The 20,212-nt window shown below is 39.4% G+C and overlaps 2 protein-coding genes across 3 annotated transcripts; one reads left to right on the forward strand and one right to left on the reverse strand.

Moving 5' to 3' along the window:
• Positions 1-5: 5 nt before the first annotated feature.
• pcsk7 (proprotein convertase subtilisin/kexin type 7) lies at positions 6-11,823 on the forward strand. Its single transcript, XM_088300276.1, has 17 exons — positions 6-126; positions 1,635-1,915; positions 2,576-2,806; positions 3,034-3,168; positions 4,063-4,228; positions 4,312-4,402; positions 4,525-4,579; positions 5,671-5,809; positions 5,899-5,999; positions 7,741-7,908; positions 8,036-8,140; positions 8,237-8,339; positions 9,260-9,416; positions 9,520-9,614; positions 9,725-9,830; positions 10,485-10,602; positions 10,794-11,823. The coding sequence occupies exons 2-17, from the start codon at positions 1,691-1,693 to the stop codon at positions 11,055-11,057; spliced, it is 2,259 nt and encodes a 752-aa protein (XP_088156402.1). The 5' UTR covers positions 6-126; positions 1,635-1,690; the 3' UTR covers positions 11,058-11,823.
• A 181-nt stretch (positions 11,824-12,004) lies between these two features.
• On the reverse strand, positions 12,005-17,663 carry tagln (transgelin). 2 transcript variants are annotated; one of them, XM_088300277.1, is made up of 6 exons: positions 17,499-17,617; positions 14,647-14,689; positions 13,806-13,994; positions 13,511-13,682; positions 12,667-12,769; positions 12,005-12,585 (listed from the first exon to the last, which is right to left on the reverse strand). In XM_088300277.1, the coding sequence occupies exons 2-6, from the start codon at positions 14,656-14,658 to the stop codon at positions 12,447-12,449; spliced, it is 615 nt and encodes a 204-aa protein (XP_088156403.1). In that variant the 5' UTR covers positions 14,659-14,689; positions 17,499-17,617; the 3' UTR covers positions 12,005-12,446. The 2 variants fall into 2 exon arrangements, with proteins under 2 accessions (XP_088156403.1, XP_088156404.1); XM_088300278.1 differs by lacking the exon at positions 14,647-14,689 and having other exon boundaries at positions 17,499-17,663.
• Positions 17,664-20,212: the final 2,549 nt, after the last annotated feature.

Raw genomic sequence — 20,212 nt, forward strand, 5'->3', positions numbered from 1 at the left:
ACGTCAGACGTACAAGTAGTTGACCTGTTCACGTATTGCGGAAATGACAAGCGCAACAGTACAGTTGAGTCCATCATAGGAGATCACAATTTTCACCAGAGACACGAGAGGACCTTGCATTTCAAGGTATTTAACGATAGATATTTTAAATTGTAAATTACAATAAGTGCTTCTTTATCGATTAAAGACGCGGAAATGCACGACGCTTGAACTGTCGATAACGTACTACTTCACAGTTTTTCTACACTGATGATAAACTTCCGCAATTGGAGCATTATACAATACAATACACTTTATTTTTATAGCGATTTCACAGCTGGAGCTGTAACAAATCGCTTTCCATATGGTGAAATCGGCAGGAAATTAGAACACAAATGAAAACACAAAAATAATAGATACCAGGAAATTTGAACACAAGTTAAAACACAAACAATAGATACCAGCAGAGCAGCCTCAGTCTCGTGTTCTGTCGAAAGATAAAAAATAAAATGTGTCTTCAAACGCATTTTAAAAGTGGACAGACAGGGGACTTGCCTAACATTTAATGGGAGGTAATTCCATAAGGAACAGAAAAGGCGCGATCCCCCTAAAGCTGTGCTCAGCATTGTTAGACAACTATAAAAAAAATTAAAAAACAAAACGCCTGCTTCCTTGCCCCAGTTAGCTGTCTAACTTGCTTGCATCTTGTCTTGTCGCGCAATACCAAATCATTTAGCAGTCGGTTAAAGTGAGCCAGAGTATTCATTTAACATAGGTACCACCAAAGCAATACAAAACTTCAAAACATTAGAGTGTCACAGCACATAATGCGAAATATTGTGTCTCTAATTGTCTATATAGAGGTATATGACTCATTGTGGAGCCTTTGCTTGACAGTATATAATGTCATACACTCTTGAACGACTATAGTCTCTCTATGGAACTTGGCTGTATCTGTATAATACTAGAGTTCTCGTGAATTACTTTTGATTTTTTTTTTAAGACACCAATTTGCAAGACGAAACCTCTGAAAGCAATACTAAGTTACAGTTCCTTGCTAAAGTATTAGCCTGCTTAAACTTGTTGACCTTCTGCCACATTTCATGTTTCAAACGTCCATCCATCCATTATTCAAGCGGCTTCTCCTCTCGAGGGTCGTGGGCTTGCTGGAGCCTTCGGGCAGTAGGCGGGGTACACCCGGAACTAAATTTAATATCCTCCTGTATTAAATTTGTCCTTAACTTTTTCACCGTACTGCCTCCTGTTTTCCCTAGTCTTTAATGTTTGCTCCCAATATTCTTTTAACAGACGTCTGAGACCATAACAAACTATTTGTCGTCATCAGTCATTTAGGTCAATGATTGGTTGATTCAGAAATCATCAGGCGACTTCTGGAGTCAGTTGGCTGCACTGAGAGAAAGGGGGGGGTGAATAATTTCACACGGCCTAATTTTCAGTTTTTTATTTGTATAAAAAAAAAAGAAGAAGAAAATCCAATTTTCTGTCTTAGTTTGTAACATGAAATGTGGGAAAATGTCAAAAAGTTCATGGGGGATTAATATTGTTGCAAGTCACTGCATTCTGATCCTGCCCTTATTTTCAAATCGTCACTGACCTGGACTTTTGTCTTTTCTCTCTCTTTTTCTCACATCCAGCTTGATGTCCAGATGAGGTCACGCCCAGTTGACCCTTGTTGTCATCATTCCTTGTGATGGCAACTCTCAATTTCACTGCCTTCATTCTCCTCCTGTTTATCTCCTCTTTTGTTCTTTTACTTCTAACCCATCTGCCATCCGTCGCCCCGACATTTCCGTTTCCTCAGTCTCATTCAGCGCAATCCTGTGGTCCAGGTCAGTCATGGGCTGTCCGGCTCCATGCTGACCCACATCGTGAGCATGAACAGGAATCTGAGAATCTTGATGTAATTGCCAACCAGGTAATGTGCTCTATTCACATTACTCATGAAATGTCAGTGCAATTGCTGTTGTTTCTGTTACTCTAATATTATAATATTACAGTACATCGGCAACTAACCAGGGAGTATTCATTCGTAGTGTTATAAATAACTACGGGAAGACGGGAAATGAGTTTTGAGGATACGGGTATGTGTGCCGAAGAGAAAACTTGCTATGAGAATCAGTGGTTCCCAACGTTTGTTGGCTTGTGTACCTTCAAGCCTTTTTAGCATATCATGCAGCAGCCGTATCGTTCAGACTTTCGTTTTGCTGACGCTATGTCGCTATTTTCCTGCCACATGTTTTAGGCCAAAACTAAAACAGATATGCAAGTCGCATCCACTCCCGAAGCAATAAGTCGTTTTCAAGCCAGAATTCATGAAGCAAGGCAAAGGAACGTTGACACTTTCTGCCCAACTGCCTGCATATTTGTGTACTTCGCTTGCTACTTTTAAGCCTTTCTAATCTTTTATAACACGTCCTATGGCTTTGACGTCGTTTATTTTATTATTTGACGTATGACATTGTCACGCATGTCGATTCACACTCGGAGTGGTTTGAAATTGTCGGTTGTGGGAGGAAGTCAGTCTTGATCGACCTGTGTGTGTACTTCATCTTCATGTGTACTTTCATCATTCCAGGTAGCGGAACAAGCTGGGCTGCACAATGAGGGACAGATTGGAGAGTTAGAAGGCCACTACTTGCTTTGTTCTTCTCAACCTGGTGCTAATGTTGGGAGGAAGAATCACCTTCCTAGAAATGTGCTAGCAAACCACCCAAATGTCCTTTGGTACACCCAGGACAGGGTCCTCAGCCGCTCGAAAAGATCCATGGCTTTTAATGACCCCCATTACCCTAAACAGTGGCACTTGGTGAGACTATCTGTTATAGTATACGTTTCTGTATGAATAATGTAACATTGTGTGTTGTGCCAAGTGAAATTTTAAATGTCCATAGCACCAAGTGAAACTTCTTTGAATAAGTCCAAATCAAACCCCAAATTTATGTATGTCATTAGCTCAGCTTGTCTTCTGACACCACATTATTTTTGTTTACTTTAATCTCTGTCCTCCTTTTCCTTGATATGCTTGCATTGAAGCACAATCATGCTAATAAGGGCATGGACATCAATGTGACCGGGGTATGGGAACGGAACATTACTGGCCAAGGAGTCACCGTGGTGGTGGTAGATGACGGAGTACAACACACCCATCAAGACCTACAACCCAATTATGTAAGTTACTGTTAATGAATTCCATTAACCTGTCCCTTTCTTTACCAAATTATACTGGGGACCACAATTTTCGTTGAGTTATATTTGACATCTCAGTTTTTCTCTATCACGTCACATTTTTGAGCTGTAGGATCCCGATAGCAAAAATCAGTCTGTGCATATGTAAATAAACTACGATGGAATAGTTGCAAGCTTGAAAAATGAAAAGAATCTGCAAAAACAAAAGCAGACTTTTTAACGGTATTTCTATGGTTACAAGGTTAAGCGAAAAACCAGCACACATCCTCTTAATTCCTACTATACTCGCTTTCTGTTTGCAGATATTGATAGTGCTGACCTATTAGGAGCCGCACACACCTCTCACCGCATTTGTGACTGCACAAAAAAGTTGGCACGTAGCTTTAGATGGGCCCAATCACAATAAGCGGACAAGTCTTATGACAGCTAATCATTATTTCCTAAGCTGTGGAGAAATAAAACATGCTAGGAAAAAACTGATTGTAATTTTGGAATGAGTGTCCCAATTTCAGTTTTAACCAGCATAAAAATCTCACTCAACATTTTCTTTAATTCTTCCCCAGTGTTTTGAATTACAAGAGAAATTACTTTTATTTCTCAAAAAATTACAACCAAGGTTAATGTCTTAGTTTGCAATGTCAGATTTCATCTTACTTGGACAGACTGACAAATGTTCAAATACGTGTAATAATGACTGTTAACATATAATATAAATATCATTTATTGCAAAGTGTCCAGAAGTATTATTCTCACACGCAGTGGAGAGAGGTTTATAGAACGACTTTATATAAATAAAAATTCAAATGAATATATATCAACCGAAATGTTACCATTTGATGATTTTTACGCACGCATTTATTTACCCAAATGGAATAGAGTCCAGAGGGCAGCTATGATCTCAACTCCAATGACCCAGACCCTATGCCCCACCCAGACGTGCACAGTGACAACCACCACGGTACTCGATGTGCCGGCGAGATCGCTGCAGTTCCAAACAACAGCTTTTGTGCTGTGGGCGTGGCATATGGCAGTAAGGTGGCAGGTACACAGTAAAAATGTAATTTGTGGTTAATGGTCCAGTCAAATGTGTTGAGTGAGGTATGAGGTGGAACTTGCATCCCCCAGGAATAAGGGTCCTGGACGGCCCCTTGACGGATAGCCTGGAGGCCATAGCCTTCAACAAACACTATCAGATCAATGACATCTACAGCTGCAGGTAACATATAAGTGCCGCCATGAGGCTTTTGTCCGTTGTGTTTGCCTTTTCTTTTTCTTTTCAAAATATATTTAATCAATTCATTGCACATTGTGAAAGTGATGTAAATTGTGTTTTTCGAGTTGGGGTCCTGATGATGACGGACACACTGTGGATGGGCCGCATCCATTGGGCATGGTGAGCATGTTCAAATAATGAGATTATTTGGTTATTCTTTTCTTGCTTGTACTTGATATTGTATCATATATAATTTCAACCAAGCTTTTAGTCTATATTTGTCTGTCCTAAATTAGCGTCTGAATATGATTTCGGGATGCCTTTTTGTTGATTGTTGGTAGCAACAATGTCATGTCACTTAAAACTGCGATAAAGTTAGCTGAAACCTCAAAAATGGAAGTCAAGTCAGCTGTTACGGCACCATGCGTGCTAACTTCAAAGTAAAAGTTTAATAAGACTTTTCATTGGCATCAATGACTCAATGTGTTATTTGGCAAGATGATGAAATATGTCATATTATTTTGGCAGGATTATAGTTTTATTAGGGACCCTTCTGGGCCCCGGGAATCCGTCTCCTTATTCCCCCCTTTTTGGCGCCCCTGATTTGAGGACTTGTTTCACCCCAAGTTGCCAAAATGTGTGATCCATGAGGGTTTTCAACTTCCTCTGCTGCTTCTAGCGAATGCACACTAATCATGTTACCTTAATGTGAAGGCACACATTTTTTTTTTTATACCATCCATTCCACGGATTATGCCCGGCATGATCCGTGGCGCTTGATCTGTACAGATCGCTGGTCCAAGATGATCCGCTGCACCATTACTTTTTTTGTTGATGTAGTTATTCTGACACCCGGCATTACACTTTTGTCATAGATTATTTTAGACTGTTGTTTTAATCTTTCCGTTTGTTCTATTTATTCTGGTAATTATAATTATTTAATAATTTGCCTTTTACAGTTAATCATTTTTTTTATGGTGGTGATATTTTAACCTATAAACTAGTTACTTTATATGGGAAGAAAACTGATTCTGGTCAGCATTTTGAGGTTCCACTGTTGAGAAATTTAATTCTGTAAATGTGAGGAGTGGCTGGTCAGTTTGATACAGTGCAGTGTTATTTTTCTCCTGCAGAGGGCAATGCATCTAAACATTTGCTTTGCAAGCTTTCGTGTCTTGTCACAGACATTTGATCTTAGTTGTGTCAAAGAACATTTAGTTTTTTCAAAGTAGTGCTGGTGCTAGTTATGGTGTGTTCTATTTTCTTCACAGGCTGCACTTCAGCATGGAGTTATTGCAGGAAGACATGGTTTTGGAAGCATCTTTGTGGTTGCCAGTGGCAACGGCGGTCAATACAATGACAATTGCAACTATGATGGTTATGCCAACTCCATCTACACCATCACCATTGGTAACATTGCGTTTTCAGTGTACATCATTGCAAGTGTAGATTTTGAATGTCCAAAAGCTAATTATTATATTGTACTTTTTTGGACGCAGGAGCTGTTGACGAGAATGGCAGGATGCCCTTTTACGCTGAAGAGTGTGCATCCATGTTGGCTGTTACATTCAGCAGCGGGGGCAGCAAGCTGAGGAGCATTGTAAGTTTTACTTATGAACACACAATGCATGTGCCATATAGTAGTTCAATCGGTTTGATTGTTAAACATTATCGTGGTGTGAAAACCTCTGAAAATACAAACAATTTCAATAAAGTTAAAATAAAAGTCAGAAGCATCAAATGATGACATATTGTTGAGTATTTAGAGAGCGTAGCAGCTACCGATTTTATTTGGAGCTGTTTGTCCCTCATCACTATGGCAACAGTTTGGACTAGGAATGCCATTTCCTGGGGGAGAGCAATTTGAAAAAATGACGCCTCTCAAGAGGAGAGTGAGCCTCAAGCTGACCACAGTGCACTCATTGGCCGAGTGGTTACCTCACACTGGCATTTTCAAATTTAACTGTATGACCCATTGGGGATTGACTCAAGAAACCATGTCTTCCCGATTGTATAGCTACATATAATTGAAATACCAAATGCTTTATTCAAAATGTAATATAATTATGTTAAAGCTACTATAATAATTGGCTACATTACAGCTAAAGGAGACTCTGGGGGAATGTGATTATGGTTGTGCAATGTGCCTTGTTTTTCATTTTGGATTCAGGTCTTTTTTCTTTTTATTATCTGAGGTTTTATCATGTTTAATAATTGGCAGGTTCCATCATGATTAGCTCAATAAACTAGCATCTTTGTTTGCATCTAATGCAATTATATTGTGAGCCATTGTGTCACTACATACTAGGCTGCCTGCCTTGTTGGTCAACAACAAACGTGTCCACAGGCACACACAACGGTGATTAGGAGCCTGAAATCTTCAACTGCTTGAACAGCTGTTAGGAAGAGTGTTTATGCGACATGTAAACACTGAGAGTGCTGAGAATTCCCCGTTCTATCATGTTGCCTGTTGTTAACGGCACATCATCAAGATGAAAATGTTTTCACTTGTTCGCAAGGATTGTGAGTGTACTTGACTGTCTTTGTTTAAAGAATGTTCTTAAAGGGGAAGTCAACCAATATGTTATTTGCAGACCCACAAATTGAAACACTTCCACTTTGCCACTTGCTGTGGACTAGAAATGACATCACTGTTGCTGTTTTCTGAAGTTCAGCCATGGTCGGTCGTTACCTGAGCCCTGCGCAATTGTGTTGTCATCTTCAGTCAACACTAAGTGACAAAATGGCCGCCCCATGAGATGGTTAAAAACGGGTGGATTTTTCAGTTTAGCTCATATTCCACTCATGCAATATTAATCAGATTGCCATGTTTTGACTGGCGAAGGCACAAATCATACCTGAATACATCTGTACAGTTCTCAAAGGATATAGACGTTGAGGAATTGTTGTTTATCTTGGAAAGAAACGAAACTTTTGAATCTTAGTTGCTGTCAAATGTGCTGTGCTAGCCGCATTTGTAAATCCATCTTCAAACTTGTCGGAGTCTTTGTTGATTACCTCAGTGCATGTTTCATTTTAAACTCTGCAGGGTAAATTTTTTTTTTTTTTTACTTTTTTTTGTCAAAGCAAGAATTACAGAGTCCGAAATCTGTAATCCACTCCAATGCAATATGTGACAAAGGCTGTTGATAGGAGCGTTCTTAGCTGTTTAAGTCACTGCTGATGACATGGGTGGTCTTTTTATGCATACACTGTAGATCTAATCGAAGGGCTACATGTTTGTGTTTGTGAGCAGAGCTTTTGCAACCGCTTGGCTGTTTGTTCCATTCAAGGCTCTCCACGGTATTTACTGTATAGCGTCAACCCATCTGTCTGTGTAGGTAACATCGGACTGGTTCATGCAGCAGGGGACAGGCTGTACAGAGAGCCACACTGGCACGTCTGCCGCTGCCCCTCTGGCCGCCGGTATGGTGGCCCTCATGCTGCAGGTTCGCCCTTGCCTCAGTTGGAGAGACGTCCAGCACATCATTGCCTTCACTGCCACCAAGGTAAACCATTTGGTCCCTTGTGCCACTCGCAGCAATATACCTGCTCTCAGTAGAGAGTGTCTGTAATTGTCCATTTAGGCATGAGAACAAAATTGTAACCTGGATTGTTATAACATCTGTCCATTAGTGTGACAACAGTTCAGACTGGAGTTATAACGGAGCAGGTTTCCAACACAGTCATCAGCATGGTTTTGGTCTCCTCAACGCATGGAAACTTATTAACGCAGCCAAGGTACAGAAATATGCGCTGTGACCACCAAGTTATTTGACATCACTTTTGAAATAACTTGCAACATGGATATGTCTATTTCTTTTCTCGTGCTTACAGATATGGGAGCCAGTGCCATTTCTTGTGTCCTATCAGAGCTCAGTAGTAGCGGAGAAAGTGTCCATTCCTTCATATCCCAAAGACCTCGTTCACACTTGGACAGGTACGTTAATGTGTGGCTGCTCTCTTCTCTCTCAACTGTGCATTCAATGGTTAACCACACTGTGTGTAGCCGCCTCCCTCTTTCCCCTCCTTTATTTGCCTCAGTCTGACTTGGCCTCCATATTAGGTAATGTTCTGCTCTTTGCGTATTGAGGCATCCACATTTACATACTCAGCCACATGTCTCCAAATTACCTAGGTTTCTTTGTTCTCTCATTTCTTTTGGGCATTTGTTGGTCAGCAACTCGACTCTAGTTGATTTATTCTGTATTCAGATTCCCTCATTTTATTGTTTTATTTTTCAAATGTTGAGCTTGAGGCGATCTAAATGGAGCAGAAATATTTCCTGCCTTTCATCCCTTTCCATGGCTCTCATCTGTCTGGACTGTCCCACATCAGGCCCACTGCCAGTGTTCAGCAGACATTTACCTCTTTACTTGAACTATTATTAACCGCCATCACCCCTCATTAGTTTTAAAAAAATAAATAAATCTAACTATGTCAACAGCGTTATATTTTTCCGCATGTCTATGCTGCTGTGTATTTATCAAAGTCGCACATTTGTTTACATTTCCCGAGCCTCCCACCTTCTCGAACATTTCTGCCCATTTACAATGAGTCTATACCTCTGTTTATACTCTCCATCAACTCATGTCCCTCCCGAGCACCAGGTTGTTTGCAACCTTAAATGGTCAAAGAGCAGATTGACTAATTAGTCGTCATCATCCAGGAAGTACTAAAGAACCGTCTTGCGAGTGCTGAGTAATAGGTGACATTCGGTCTAGATTGTCACAAATATTGAATGAATTTCAAGTCAATCCAAACGAATAGTGTGTGAAATGTGGCACATGTGCCGGAGAACCTACAGTTGTACATTATGTTTGAAAAGGAAAGACACACTTTCTTCTGTTCCCCTCTCAGTCACTGCTGCTGACTTGGCGATGTCTGGGATGCAGACACTGGAGCATGTGGCTGTTACTGTGACAATAACCCACCCTTGTCGTGGCAACCTGGAGATTCTGTTGTTCTGTCCCAGTGGGATTCCATCAGTCATCGGGGCTCGACGGGCTATTGACAGGTACATATTCTGAAAGTGAGAGTAAAGGATCCACTCCATATCTGTCGTCATAATTGAAATTTGTGGTCTGCTTCTTTTTTTTTTTTTTTCACTCCTCACACAGAGACTCTGCAGGGTATCAGGACTGGACCTTCTCCACTGTGCGTTGCTGGGGGGAGAGAGCTGATGGCCAGTACCTCCTCAAGATATCTGACCATAGTAAGCTGTGGCTGCTCAAGTCACACAGGACTTAAAATGCACACATTTTTGTTGCTCCATGTAAAGAGCTCCACTTGCTCCCACGATGACCCCTCTTTGTGCTCATGTAGAAGAACCATCATCTCAACAATGTGCCAGTTTGGGGGAGTTAAAGCAGTGGAAGTTGACTCTGTATGGATCTTCTATGACGTTCAAGGATGTCAAGGACAGACAAATGTAAGACCTATCAGCTCAAATAGCTGCAATTAATATATTTTTTTAAACTGTAATGAAGACATAGCCCATTCCATTTTGTTGTTGCAAATCCAGACAATGGTATAGAGTGAATAATCGTACACGACCAGGAGGCTCCAAGAGATTAAAAAAAGTATTACAGTATTTCAACAAACTGAGCATTATTATTTTGGTACTAAGGAAATGTCATGTCACTGTCAAATATTTCACTCGGTCGGTAATGTCGCAATAGTTTGTTTTTTAATTGAACTACTGAAATCAATGACATTTTTGATGATATTCCTTCTCATTGAGATACTGAACAGAATTTTGAACCATTTAAGAATACATGGTGGGATACAATGTGGTAATTCAACCTTAAATTAAAATGGCACCATTTGTACATTTGTAATTTTGCCTGAAATATGTTTTGACTTGTTTGTTTAGCCTATAACTTCAGTGTGATAAAAAAAAAAAAAGCATCAGTCACTGTTTCATTTGAGCTGACTTGATTCTTGTGTTGAGTAATTTTTTATGTTTTCGGTATCAAAAACAATTAGAGCTTTTGTTCATACAATATCTTTTTTATTATGACTGGTTCTCTTATTTGATTTGTTTGGATCATGTTTTACTAATCCCTTGTCTAATAATTGACAGGCTGGTGGCAGATGCCATGAGTGGCAAATATCTGGACAGCAACTTCTCTTTGCCTTGCCCTCAAGGCATCGATATACCAGCAGGGATTGTCAGCCCCTTCACCTCGAGCAGCCTCAGGGTAAATTTCCTCAAAACAACACTCACATTTCTACCTGACGCGCGTCATGTTAAACTGCTCCTGTTGGAAATTTAATAAATATCCAAGTCTCGATGTGTACTTTGCCACGTTAACAACTAATATAAGTACATTTTAATCTTTCCACCTGAACTGCTGCCCATCTCCATTCTTTCTTTTAATATCTTATCCAGTTTCTACTCCTGCTCGGCTGCTGTGCACTGTTCTGGTCTCTCTACTACATACTGGAGGCCGCCATAGCCCACCTGGACCTCAGAGGCCTCCAATGCCTGTCCTGGAGGCAATCAGGTCACAGAGTCAGGAATGGGCGTTGGGTGGAGGAGGCATTAGATGAAGAGGACGGCGGCGATGAGGAGCAAGAATCTGGGATCGAGCTGCATGCAGTGTTGGACTCGGAGGCCAAAATGCCACTTATTGATCAAGACATGCAGACATGACAGAGGTAAAGGTGGGATAAAAGTGCTCTTTGGATATCTCAGGTTTCCATCCCAGCCTCCTCCACCCAGGTCACTGCTTATATTGTGATGTTGACTGTTGATAGACCTGTGGATGAAGCTCACTGTGGAGCGCAGCTTTCAAATGTGCTTGAAATGTGAGTGCTTCTATGAACATATTTTTGGGAGTGGGTGTGTCTGTGCAACCATCGCTCGGAAAACATTTGAGAGAGAACCAAAATGAATTAAAGTCTGGGTAAAAGCATCCGTTACAGAAGAATTTACCCCCCTCCCCTTTGTGAGGAATGTATTGTATGCACTTTATAAAAGGTGTGAATCTGCTATGAGTGAGAGGTTGTTTGCGCGTGTGCATGTGAGGCAAGTGTTTGGTCTGAACTGAAGTGTCCTCATTTTAAAATCCTACTATGGTACGGACTTTTTTTGGGAGTAAATAATTAATTTTGATGGGAGTATGGATTGCATTTGATGTTAAAGCACAGGAGTCCTACTTGTGAATTATCAATCAACTACTGAAAAAAACTTGACATTGATTTTTCAATTGTGGAATATGCACAACTATATTTTTATTGCAGAGTTGCATACATATGCCTTATACAATGTACATAGTTTGTGCTGCCTATAAAAGTTTTTATACTTTTTTTTTAATACTGCAGTTCTCTTTGTACTGTTGTACAGTTAAAGAGGAGTTGCAAGTTGTGTTTTGCTGTGCAAGTCACATAACTAAATGACAATAAAGGACTTGATGAAATATTGTTTTATGGTTCTGGATACATAGTACAGCACTTGCCATTATTATATACATTTTTTTTAAATGCAGAAAATTGTAGTGCAGCTCTACATGACTGAAAGGAACAACCTCGATAACCAGCAAAATATTACCAGGCTTCACTTTGGGTAGTATAAATCACACAGATTTTGCACACATATACTTCCAGGTCATTATTTAATATGAAAATGTACAAAACAGTGCTGATACAGCAGGCATTGGTAGCGGGAGGTCTGTATTCGTTTTAAGTCAAATTCAAAAGTTCCCCATGATGGTCGTGTCATATAGCGATTGGCGATAATGTGTTACTTCTTGTGACCAAATCCAGGATCATAAACTATTTGCTTTATCTTATGACACATACATCTCTTTAAAACAGAAGGTGACAGAACAGCGCAAAGTGAGGCTCTGCAAAAGTCAACAGTGTGATTTGTGTCAGGAATTGTTGGGGTTATTGATTGGAAAGTTGATAACCTATGAAGCAGCAAGGGGTTACTGAATTGAGAAAATACATTGGAGGTCCTTTTTTCAAAAGGTGGCTGTTTACAGGCTCTCTGATGGTGTAAAGGGCATCAGGGTCATCTCATTTCTGTGGCTGAGGTATTTTACAGGATTTGTCTTGGCCTTCCATAGCTCATGCCTCCCTGACTGGCTCCCTTGTTCGACCCCATCTGGAGACCAATCACATTTTTGCCCGCCTTTATCTGATCATCTGAGAATTCTCGCTTGTTCTCCTGCGCTTTCCTGCAAGAAAAAAAAAACAGAAAAAAAACTTGTGAATGCTTCTTAAGAGTGTAAAATGAATCATTTTACAATGGGACCCACTTGAAAAACCAGTTTAGGTCGCCCTGGTACGTGCCCTCATCCTTGGTGACAGCCAAGCTGCCGAGAGCTGACAGGGTCCTCTGCACTGCTGCCAGGTCCTTACCTGCCCACAAAAACAGACGCCACCCTTGAATCTGTCGCGTATTGCTACAGTGTACAATTGAGACACACAATTCACCGAAAAAATGAAAAGGAAAAAAAAAAACCTCCATACCAAGGTTAATTAGAACAAATTTTTTTTTTTTTTTTTTTTAAATAACTGAAATTAAAGTTTACATCCATAAAACTATAAATACTGTCCCTCATTTTCATCTTTGTCAATTAATTGTATACATGAGCATTCATGTTAAAATGATTTATTATGCAATACCTATTCTGATTTATTTATTTTTTTATCTTCCAATGAGAAACTTTCCAGATGATCACGCTCTGAAATCAATGGCCGGCCCAAGCCTTTTTTGCAGAGGAGGAGGCACCAAAAAAACAATTATATCAGCACGTTGCCAACATCATGGAGATATTTGACAAAAAAAAAAAGTCCATCCATCTATCTCTAAAAATAATAAATAAAGCTAATACTAAAACTAAATGACAACACTACCAGAAACATTTTGAGGGGGAAAAAAAACACAAAAACAAATTAACCATCTCTAAAAACTAATTACAACTAACAATTTATGAAACTAAAGTCAAAATGGTATACTAACAATGAAAAACCCAAAAGTTTTTTGTGTGTGTTTTTACTCTTCACAGTGGTTAAATTATTTGCAATCCTGACAGTAACAATAATTTGTACAGTGACAGAGAAGCGAAGAATGAAGAGAGAGAAAAAAAAAAACCATACCTTCCCAGAGGTCAACAGTCTGGAACATGTCAGTCTTTGTGACGCCATACTTCTCAGCAGCACTAAGGAACTGAGAGATCTGCTCCATCTGTTTGAAGGCCATGGTTGAACTCTGGATCTTCTTCACAGGTTTGTCTCCAGGAAAAAGACTGTTGATCAATTCACTTAGGACCTAAACCAAAGAAAATATGTAGGGAAACAGACAGAAATATCCGTACGGTCAAGATTCGTCGCCAAGTCGATGACTTGTACATCCGCCTAAGAAGCCAACAATATTTCTGTGAAGTACACTCACACATCCGTCTTTCAGCCAAGCCTGGAATCCACATTTTCCTGACTCTGGCCTTTTGACGCCAGCGCCACACTGGCGGCTGATCCACTCCACCAGAATCTGCTCCAGCTCCGGGTCATACTTGCTCTCGATCTTGTCCTGAACCTGCCGGCTCATGCCGTAGGATGGACCTTTGTTTGCCATGCCAGCTCCCTGATGACATGGGTTCGGAAAATTATAGGGATGGGATTTAGAAATGGGACAAACATGATTTTTACTGAAATGTTCTCCATTTTTTAAGTGTAACCTTGACATTAGCGGTGTGCCCAACTTTCAAAACAAGCAAAATTCACTTTTATCACATCATTGCCTGGACTTCACAATATTTTGTGAAAGCCTGATTTATTGTGTTTTCAATTTGAGTTTCAGGCATTATGAGCAAACACTAACATGTTCTGAGTCAAACTGGAATTTCAAAGCTCAGGCATGCACGTGTGATGATACTCAGCATTTACCAACAAATATCAATAAAATTACATGACATCTTCGACATGCATGTCCCAAGCGTGTAACGAAGCAATTATGCTCATCTCATCAAGTGGAGCTCCCGTCTCAATTGGGTGACATTATCAGCATAAAGTGTCCCTCCTGCACAACATTTTGTCTTATTAGACATCAAAAAGGCAGTGTGGTGCACATTGGGAGCTCTAATTCAGCCATCTTTGCATGTTTCTCCTTCGTCATACACACCAAATCATGACTTGTTGCTCTCTGCCAACATACACACATAAGCTTGCCAGCGTTTTTCAAATACTCTTGCATTTGGTGCAAAACCCGAATCAAGGTGCTGTTTGCACCATCCAACCTTTGCTGCCATCTTGATGTCAGGTCACTTCACCTTCCTGATCCTGGGAAGGTTTGAAAGTCAAAATAGTAAGAGTCAACGAACCAAAAGTTAAGATGGGTGACGCTGCCACCATTGACTCCAATTGCTTGGTGGTCATTGGAAACTCCCGTTCAAGTGATTTAACCCGACCTACCCTCACGTGTTTTTGAGGGGTACACCTAAAGCGTTCATGGGTCAATCTGCATATTTAACCATTAAAAAATATAATAGAGTATGGAATATCTAAAGTATGTCAAAATAAAAATTTGCACATCTACTTCCAATTTTGATTACCGGTAATGAGATATTTTTTTAAGACCTTGTTCATTCAAATGTTTGAATATAATTGGTGAAAACATTGGAAAGGTTTGGGAACTATGTATTGTGGAGCAAATTCTTCTTCACCATTTCAGTAAGTCAGATTTGGGGCGTGATTAAAATGGTGTCCGATGGCACATGGTTCCCTCCGTCACTACAGAATATTAGAACTTGAGCGTCTTCAATAACAGCCATTATCTGGTCCAAATATGACATGCAGTTAGCTAGCTAGCTAATCGCTACAGCCCAAAAATGCGTTGGATAGTTAGCCAGGAATGTATGAACTTTTTCCACGCACATACTGGAAAATGGAGGTTCAACATACCAAAACTAATTTAAGACACTGGATATTGACATATACGAAGCAGTTAAATATATTGGTAGTGGGGAAAACATATTTTTGTATTTGTAGACAAAGTACTAAACGTTAGTGTGATATCTTGAGACATTCAAGATGCATTAACATTTTTTAATGTAGGAGATCTCTTGTACATTTCAACATTTCTGGTTTCATTCAGTGAAAAAAAAAAAAATCCTATACAGAAGCTTGTAACATTCAACTTCAAAGTATGTTAAAATTTAGTGTGCTTTAAAAAAAAAAAAGAAGTCACAAATGCCAATTTTTTTTAAACATTTAATTTAGTGTGATGTCTTGTAATTTTTAACTGCATGTATTTTTTTAAATGAAAACAGTATCAATACCACATACAATTTAATAAATATGATAAAACAATTGTGATATTTTTGTGATAGGTTTTTACATTTATATCTTGTGACATATTTATATTTATTTCATCAGAAATTTAAACTAAAAAAAGAGGCATTGAAAAAACGAAAAACAGCGTAATACGTCAACATTCTAATTTTATTTCATGACCTTTTGATGTGGCCATAATTTTGATACATTATTTGAATATACAGTGGGCCAATGAAAAGCGTGTAACGGCACGCAAAATGCCCCCGGGCTGGACTTTGGACACCCCTGCTTTTAACTAATATACTTTCACGGCTCAAACACGAGAAAACCGAAAGATGACATCATAACTATATTTCCAGGCCGTAGAATTGGTCTTTGATTGACAGTTGACAGTTGGGTGGGGCCTAGTTCCAGTGCATTTAGCAGACAGGCCCACAGCGTTAGAAAGAGGACACAACAATTTGATTTCATTTGCACCATTTTGAGGCCTCATTTGACAAACACGGTTGTTAAAAACATCTCTCCTCTGTCGTGTGTCAATTTTAGAAGAAATATTATCACATGAGTTTTCAGGTTTTTTTTCTTTACCACGCTGCGCAAGCTTCTCGTGAACATAAGAAGGGGGCGGGAAAAAAAGAAACCTGAGATTACGCCATCATTTTTGGGATTTAAATCAGTCAATTAGTGTCTCTCGTTGTGGTTCAGGGAGGGATAATGCTAGGCTTGCGATCGGGCCCAAAGCTCAAGATGGCCTGGCCAAACAACCTTTGGTGTGGTCTGGCCGCATCCTCAAATACTAGCAGACATCTCCCAGAAAGCACATCAGGAAGGAGAGGAACCGCTTTAGTTAGAATGTTAAAGGGCCTGTTTATAATTCTCGATTTGTTGAATCCCACAGCTAGGCCATTTGCCGCTGCTATTCTTTATTCTCTCCTTCTGTACAGATGTGTTTTCCTGTTGCGGTTAGCCGTTGCCATGGCCGAGTCTGCCTACAGCCAGGACAGGAAACCGGCGTTTGCAGCTGTGGTAATTGTGGCATTCTGTGGGGACATTGCGTCATGCCGTCCATGAGCCACCACAGTTAATCAGCTCCTGATGATCTAATATGTGTTTAACATCGGACATAATAATCTTCAAAAATGTGGACAATTGAGCTTGTGGGCGTTGGCTTTCTTGCCCTTAACTAACTTGTTCCAACTGGGGATAAAACTTGTGTCGGTGGGGAGCATTTTCTTGATTAGACGAATACTTTTTTTTTATTGTTTCAAACTTCATTTCTGTGTGTCTAGACTGATGTATTTTCTGAGAACAAGGTGATGTGATGTCGAGATGTCTTATGTAGTTCAGTGTGTAATTCCTGGACTATTTTAGATCAAAGTTACTTTATTCACTGGTGGGTTAAAATGAAAGAAGATGCATTTACAGAATCGCATTTTTGAATATGTACATTAATGAGTCATCTTGTGGCACATGGAATCCCTGCTAGTCTGCATGTCCATTAAGAGATTGTGTATACACCATAAACGCCCAAAAGACACCATGCTTGTAAAAGGAGATGCAGCAGTGACTTTAACTGCCCTTGTTTCATCAACAGCAAACACATTTATACATGCATACATACATAATACATCTGTCAGTCGGTACATGTTAAGAAAATTGTCAAATTGTACAAATGCATCTCTGTTTTAAATTTTTCTTTTCATTATTTTTTTGTTGTCATCTTGGGAGGCAAATAGGTCCTTAATTACTTCACGAGAAAATGCGGGAGCGCTGAAAATCGGTGACATGTGGAGGAACATATTTAAAGTTTACTCACTGTGTGGGACTGGATCTGCTTTCTGCTGGCCGACTGTGCAGCTGGAAGTGGAGTGCGGCTATTTTCTTTGCAGAGACCTTCCTCCTTAAAAATGCTGGTTTAAGAGAGGCAGACGATTTAACGACAGTAACATTTGATTGGGTGGGTGCGACGAACGGTGGGCGTGTCAAGGGGAAGTAGGAGGGCGAGATGGGAAGGGGAAAAAGGAAACTTCATCCTAAAAAGGGCATGGCCTTTAGCAGCTCTGTGCTACTGCTTCCCACTCCATCAGCGCAGTTCAAAAGCCCAGCCTTATTTGGGTAGAGCAAGGAGTTCGAAAGCACAGGCAGCAGCCACGCAACGGGAATTCTCCAAATACTTTCACTGCATCTCTCATCATTCTGAGTGGCTGAATGAGAGAGTTGGAGAAACAAAGAAGCCGTGCGTACGCACGCTGTCTCGATGTGTATATATATATATATATAAATATATATATATAAATATATGTATATATATATATATATATATATATATATATATATATATATATATATATACATATATATATATATATAATTATTTCAGTATTTGATTAATTATTTGTGTATTTAATTTCATTGTCCCGTGTTGCAGTTTTTAATGAATTGATTTTATCTGTCAAACTCACCCATCAAAATTAGTGGGCGGGGCTGATCGCAGATCAAAATGAAATCTTGTTTTAACTATTGCTTTGGGCTTGAAGTGTTTGATGGTGGACTTTCATGAGCGGTTGAGGCCTATATTTAGTTGTTTTGCTTGAGTATCCAAACCAATGTAAAGGTGAATAGCGTCACTCAGTGTATCGGAGAATTTTCACAAGACACTCGGTCGATTCTGGAATTGATTTGACTTGACTTGATGAGCAGCACAACCAATCAGGTGTTAGGAACCGCCTACCAAACTTTGATGCTTGACTTTGACAGAAATAAATTACAATAAAGATTTAAATATAAAATAAATTCATGAAACGATGCAAAGCGAGACCACAAAATAATTAATTAAATACAGAAATAATTATTACAAATAGTTATTGTCAATTTAATTAACTAACGCCACACTGATTTATTTAATTCTAGATTGAATTAATGGCACTTATTTAATTATTTAATGATGCATTTATTTATTTATTTATTTATTTAATTTCATTTTTAATGAATGATTGAAACAATTAATTAATAAATTAATGACAATTTTAATTAAACATTTCATGGCCTATTTATTTATTTAATTTTGGCACTTTTAGTCCTCCATAAAAACTATCCACAGTTTGACTTTAGCGACAAATGCTTCAACTTAACCGGAGAGTAAACGAGCTCCCTTTCCAAGCCGGTTGAGTCGAAGCACCTGTGGCTATAGCCAAACCGTGGCAAGGTTTTGACTTTGTGGACCTGAATTTGACACCTCTCTACGTTATCAAAAATTCACACCAAGACTAATTTCTCTTCTTTGATTTATACACGAAGAGTTCTAAGAGTCTAAAGTGTGTGTGCTAGAATGTCATTTCCACTTGCATTCCATTGCAGAGACGTCTTCACACAGCTCTATTCTTCAAAAACAAGTATGAAGGGGGTTGTGCCTGTCCCAGTTGACTTAAGGTTACAGTTGGTGTAAACCCTCCATTGACCACCTGTCAATCACAAGGCCGTAGAGTCAGACGACCGTTCACTTTTACACTGGCAGGAAATTCACTGTCTTCAGTGTACCTAGCACATGTTATTTGAATGTCATGTTCACGTTTTAACGTGCTCATAACAAACCATGGCAAGACTGCATCGACAATTGCTGGGGGTGCCGATATGTGTTTTTTCTGTGACTCCCGAAGGCATCTACAGCGCTTCACTTTATGCTCTGCACATTTTAAACAATAGTGAGAATGTGCGTGTATGATTTAGGTTTATATTTTTGAATACATGTTGATTCAATTATGAAATGCTGGGTGTAGAATTCTGAGGAGAGAGGGCAGGAAGCAATTTTTACCATTTTGGAATAAGGCAATATCATAGTATAACTTTTCTAATCAACAGTAACAAAATACTACCAATGGAAAAACAAAAGACCCGCTCTTCTCATTGTTACAAAACTAGCCATAAAAATGATAATAATCAACGCAGAGACTATTATGTAATATGATGGGGCGACTATTGGTGCTCCCAACCGAACATATTTGGTAAAGGACAAAAAGTCTAACTGCCTCACGCTCAAGCTACACAGACGCACTCAGCTTCAGGCTAGCAGATTATGTGGGAAAAATGCAGCTAAAGAAATAACAAATGCCATAATTAGTGTTTTTTATAGCATAATAATTCACAGTGTTCCAACTGTTGCACTTGTCTGCATGACACATTTCCTAAAAACAAGGCAAACGATTGATGTCGCAATTTCCGAAAAGGAAATATTTATTTATTGCCAAGCACACATCTATTTGGACGGAAAAAAAAAATAACAAAAATCTAACATTGAAATAGCCTAAATGTCCCGGAAGCAGTGCAGCGTGGAAAAACCTAATGAAATGATTATATTTAGGAATAAAATGGTCATTACGGGTTAGCACGTCCACCTCACAGTGCAGAGGTCATGTATTTGAATCCAGACTCCAGCGTTTGCGCGTTTTCTCTAGGTATTCCGTTTTCCTCCCACATTCCAAAAATTTGTATGGTCAGTTAATTGAGCACTCTAAATTGTCCCTTGGTGTGAAT

Source organism: Idiotropiscis lumnitzeri, chromosome 7 (assembly GCF_059441095.1).
Source record: "Idiotropiscis lumnitzeri isolate Australia: NSW breed Sydney's pygmy pipehorse chromosome 7, RoL_Ilum_1.0, whole genome shotgun sequence".
NCBI classification, from domain to species: Eukaryota; Metazoa; Chordata; class Actinopteri; order Syngnathiformes; family Syngnathidae; genus Idiotropiscis; species Idiotropiscis lumnitzeri.

Bases quoted from the DNA above. Each gene is read 5' to 3' on its own strand.
- pcsk7 (XM_088300276.1), top strand. From the start codon at position 1,691: ATGGCAACTCTCAATTTCACTGCCTTCATTCTCCTCCTGTTTATCTCC. The intron at 4,580-5,670 runs GTGAGCATGTTC...TTTTCTTCACAG, and splicing joins GGCCGCATCCATTGGGCATG to GCTGCACTTCAGCATGGAGT. The intron at 10,603-10,793 runs GTAAATTTCCTC...TATCTTATCCAG, and splicing joins TCACCTCGAGCAGCCTCAGG to TTTCTACTCCTGCTCGGCTG.
- tagln (XM_088300277.1), bottom strand. The intron at 13,683-13,805 runs GTGAGTGTACTT...TCTTTGGTTTAG, and splicing joins CTTGGCTGAAAGACGGATGT to GTCCTAAGTGAATTGATCAA. The intron at 12,586-12,666 runs GTGGGTCCCATT...TTTTTCTTGCAG, and splicing joins GACCTAAACTGGTTTTTCAA to GAAAGCGCAGGAGAACAAGC.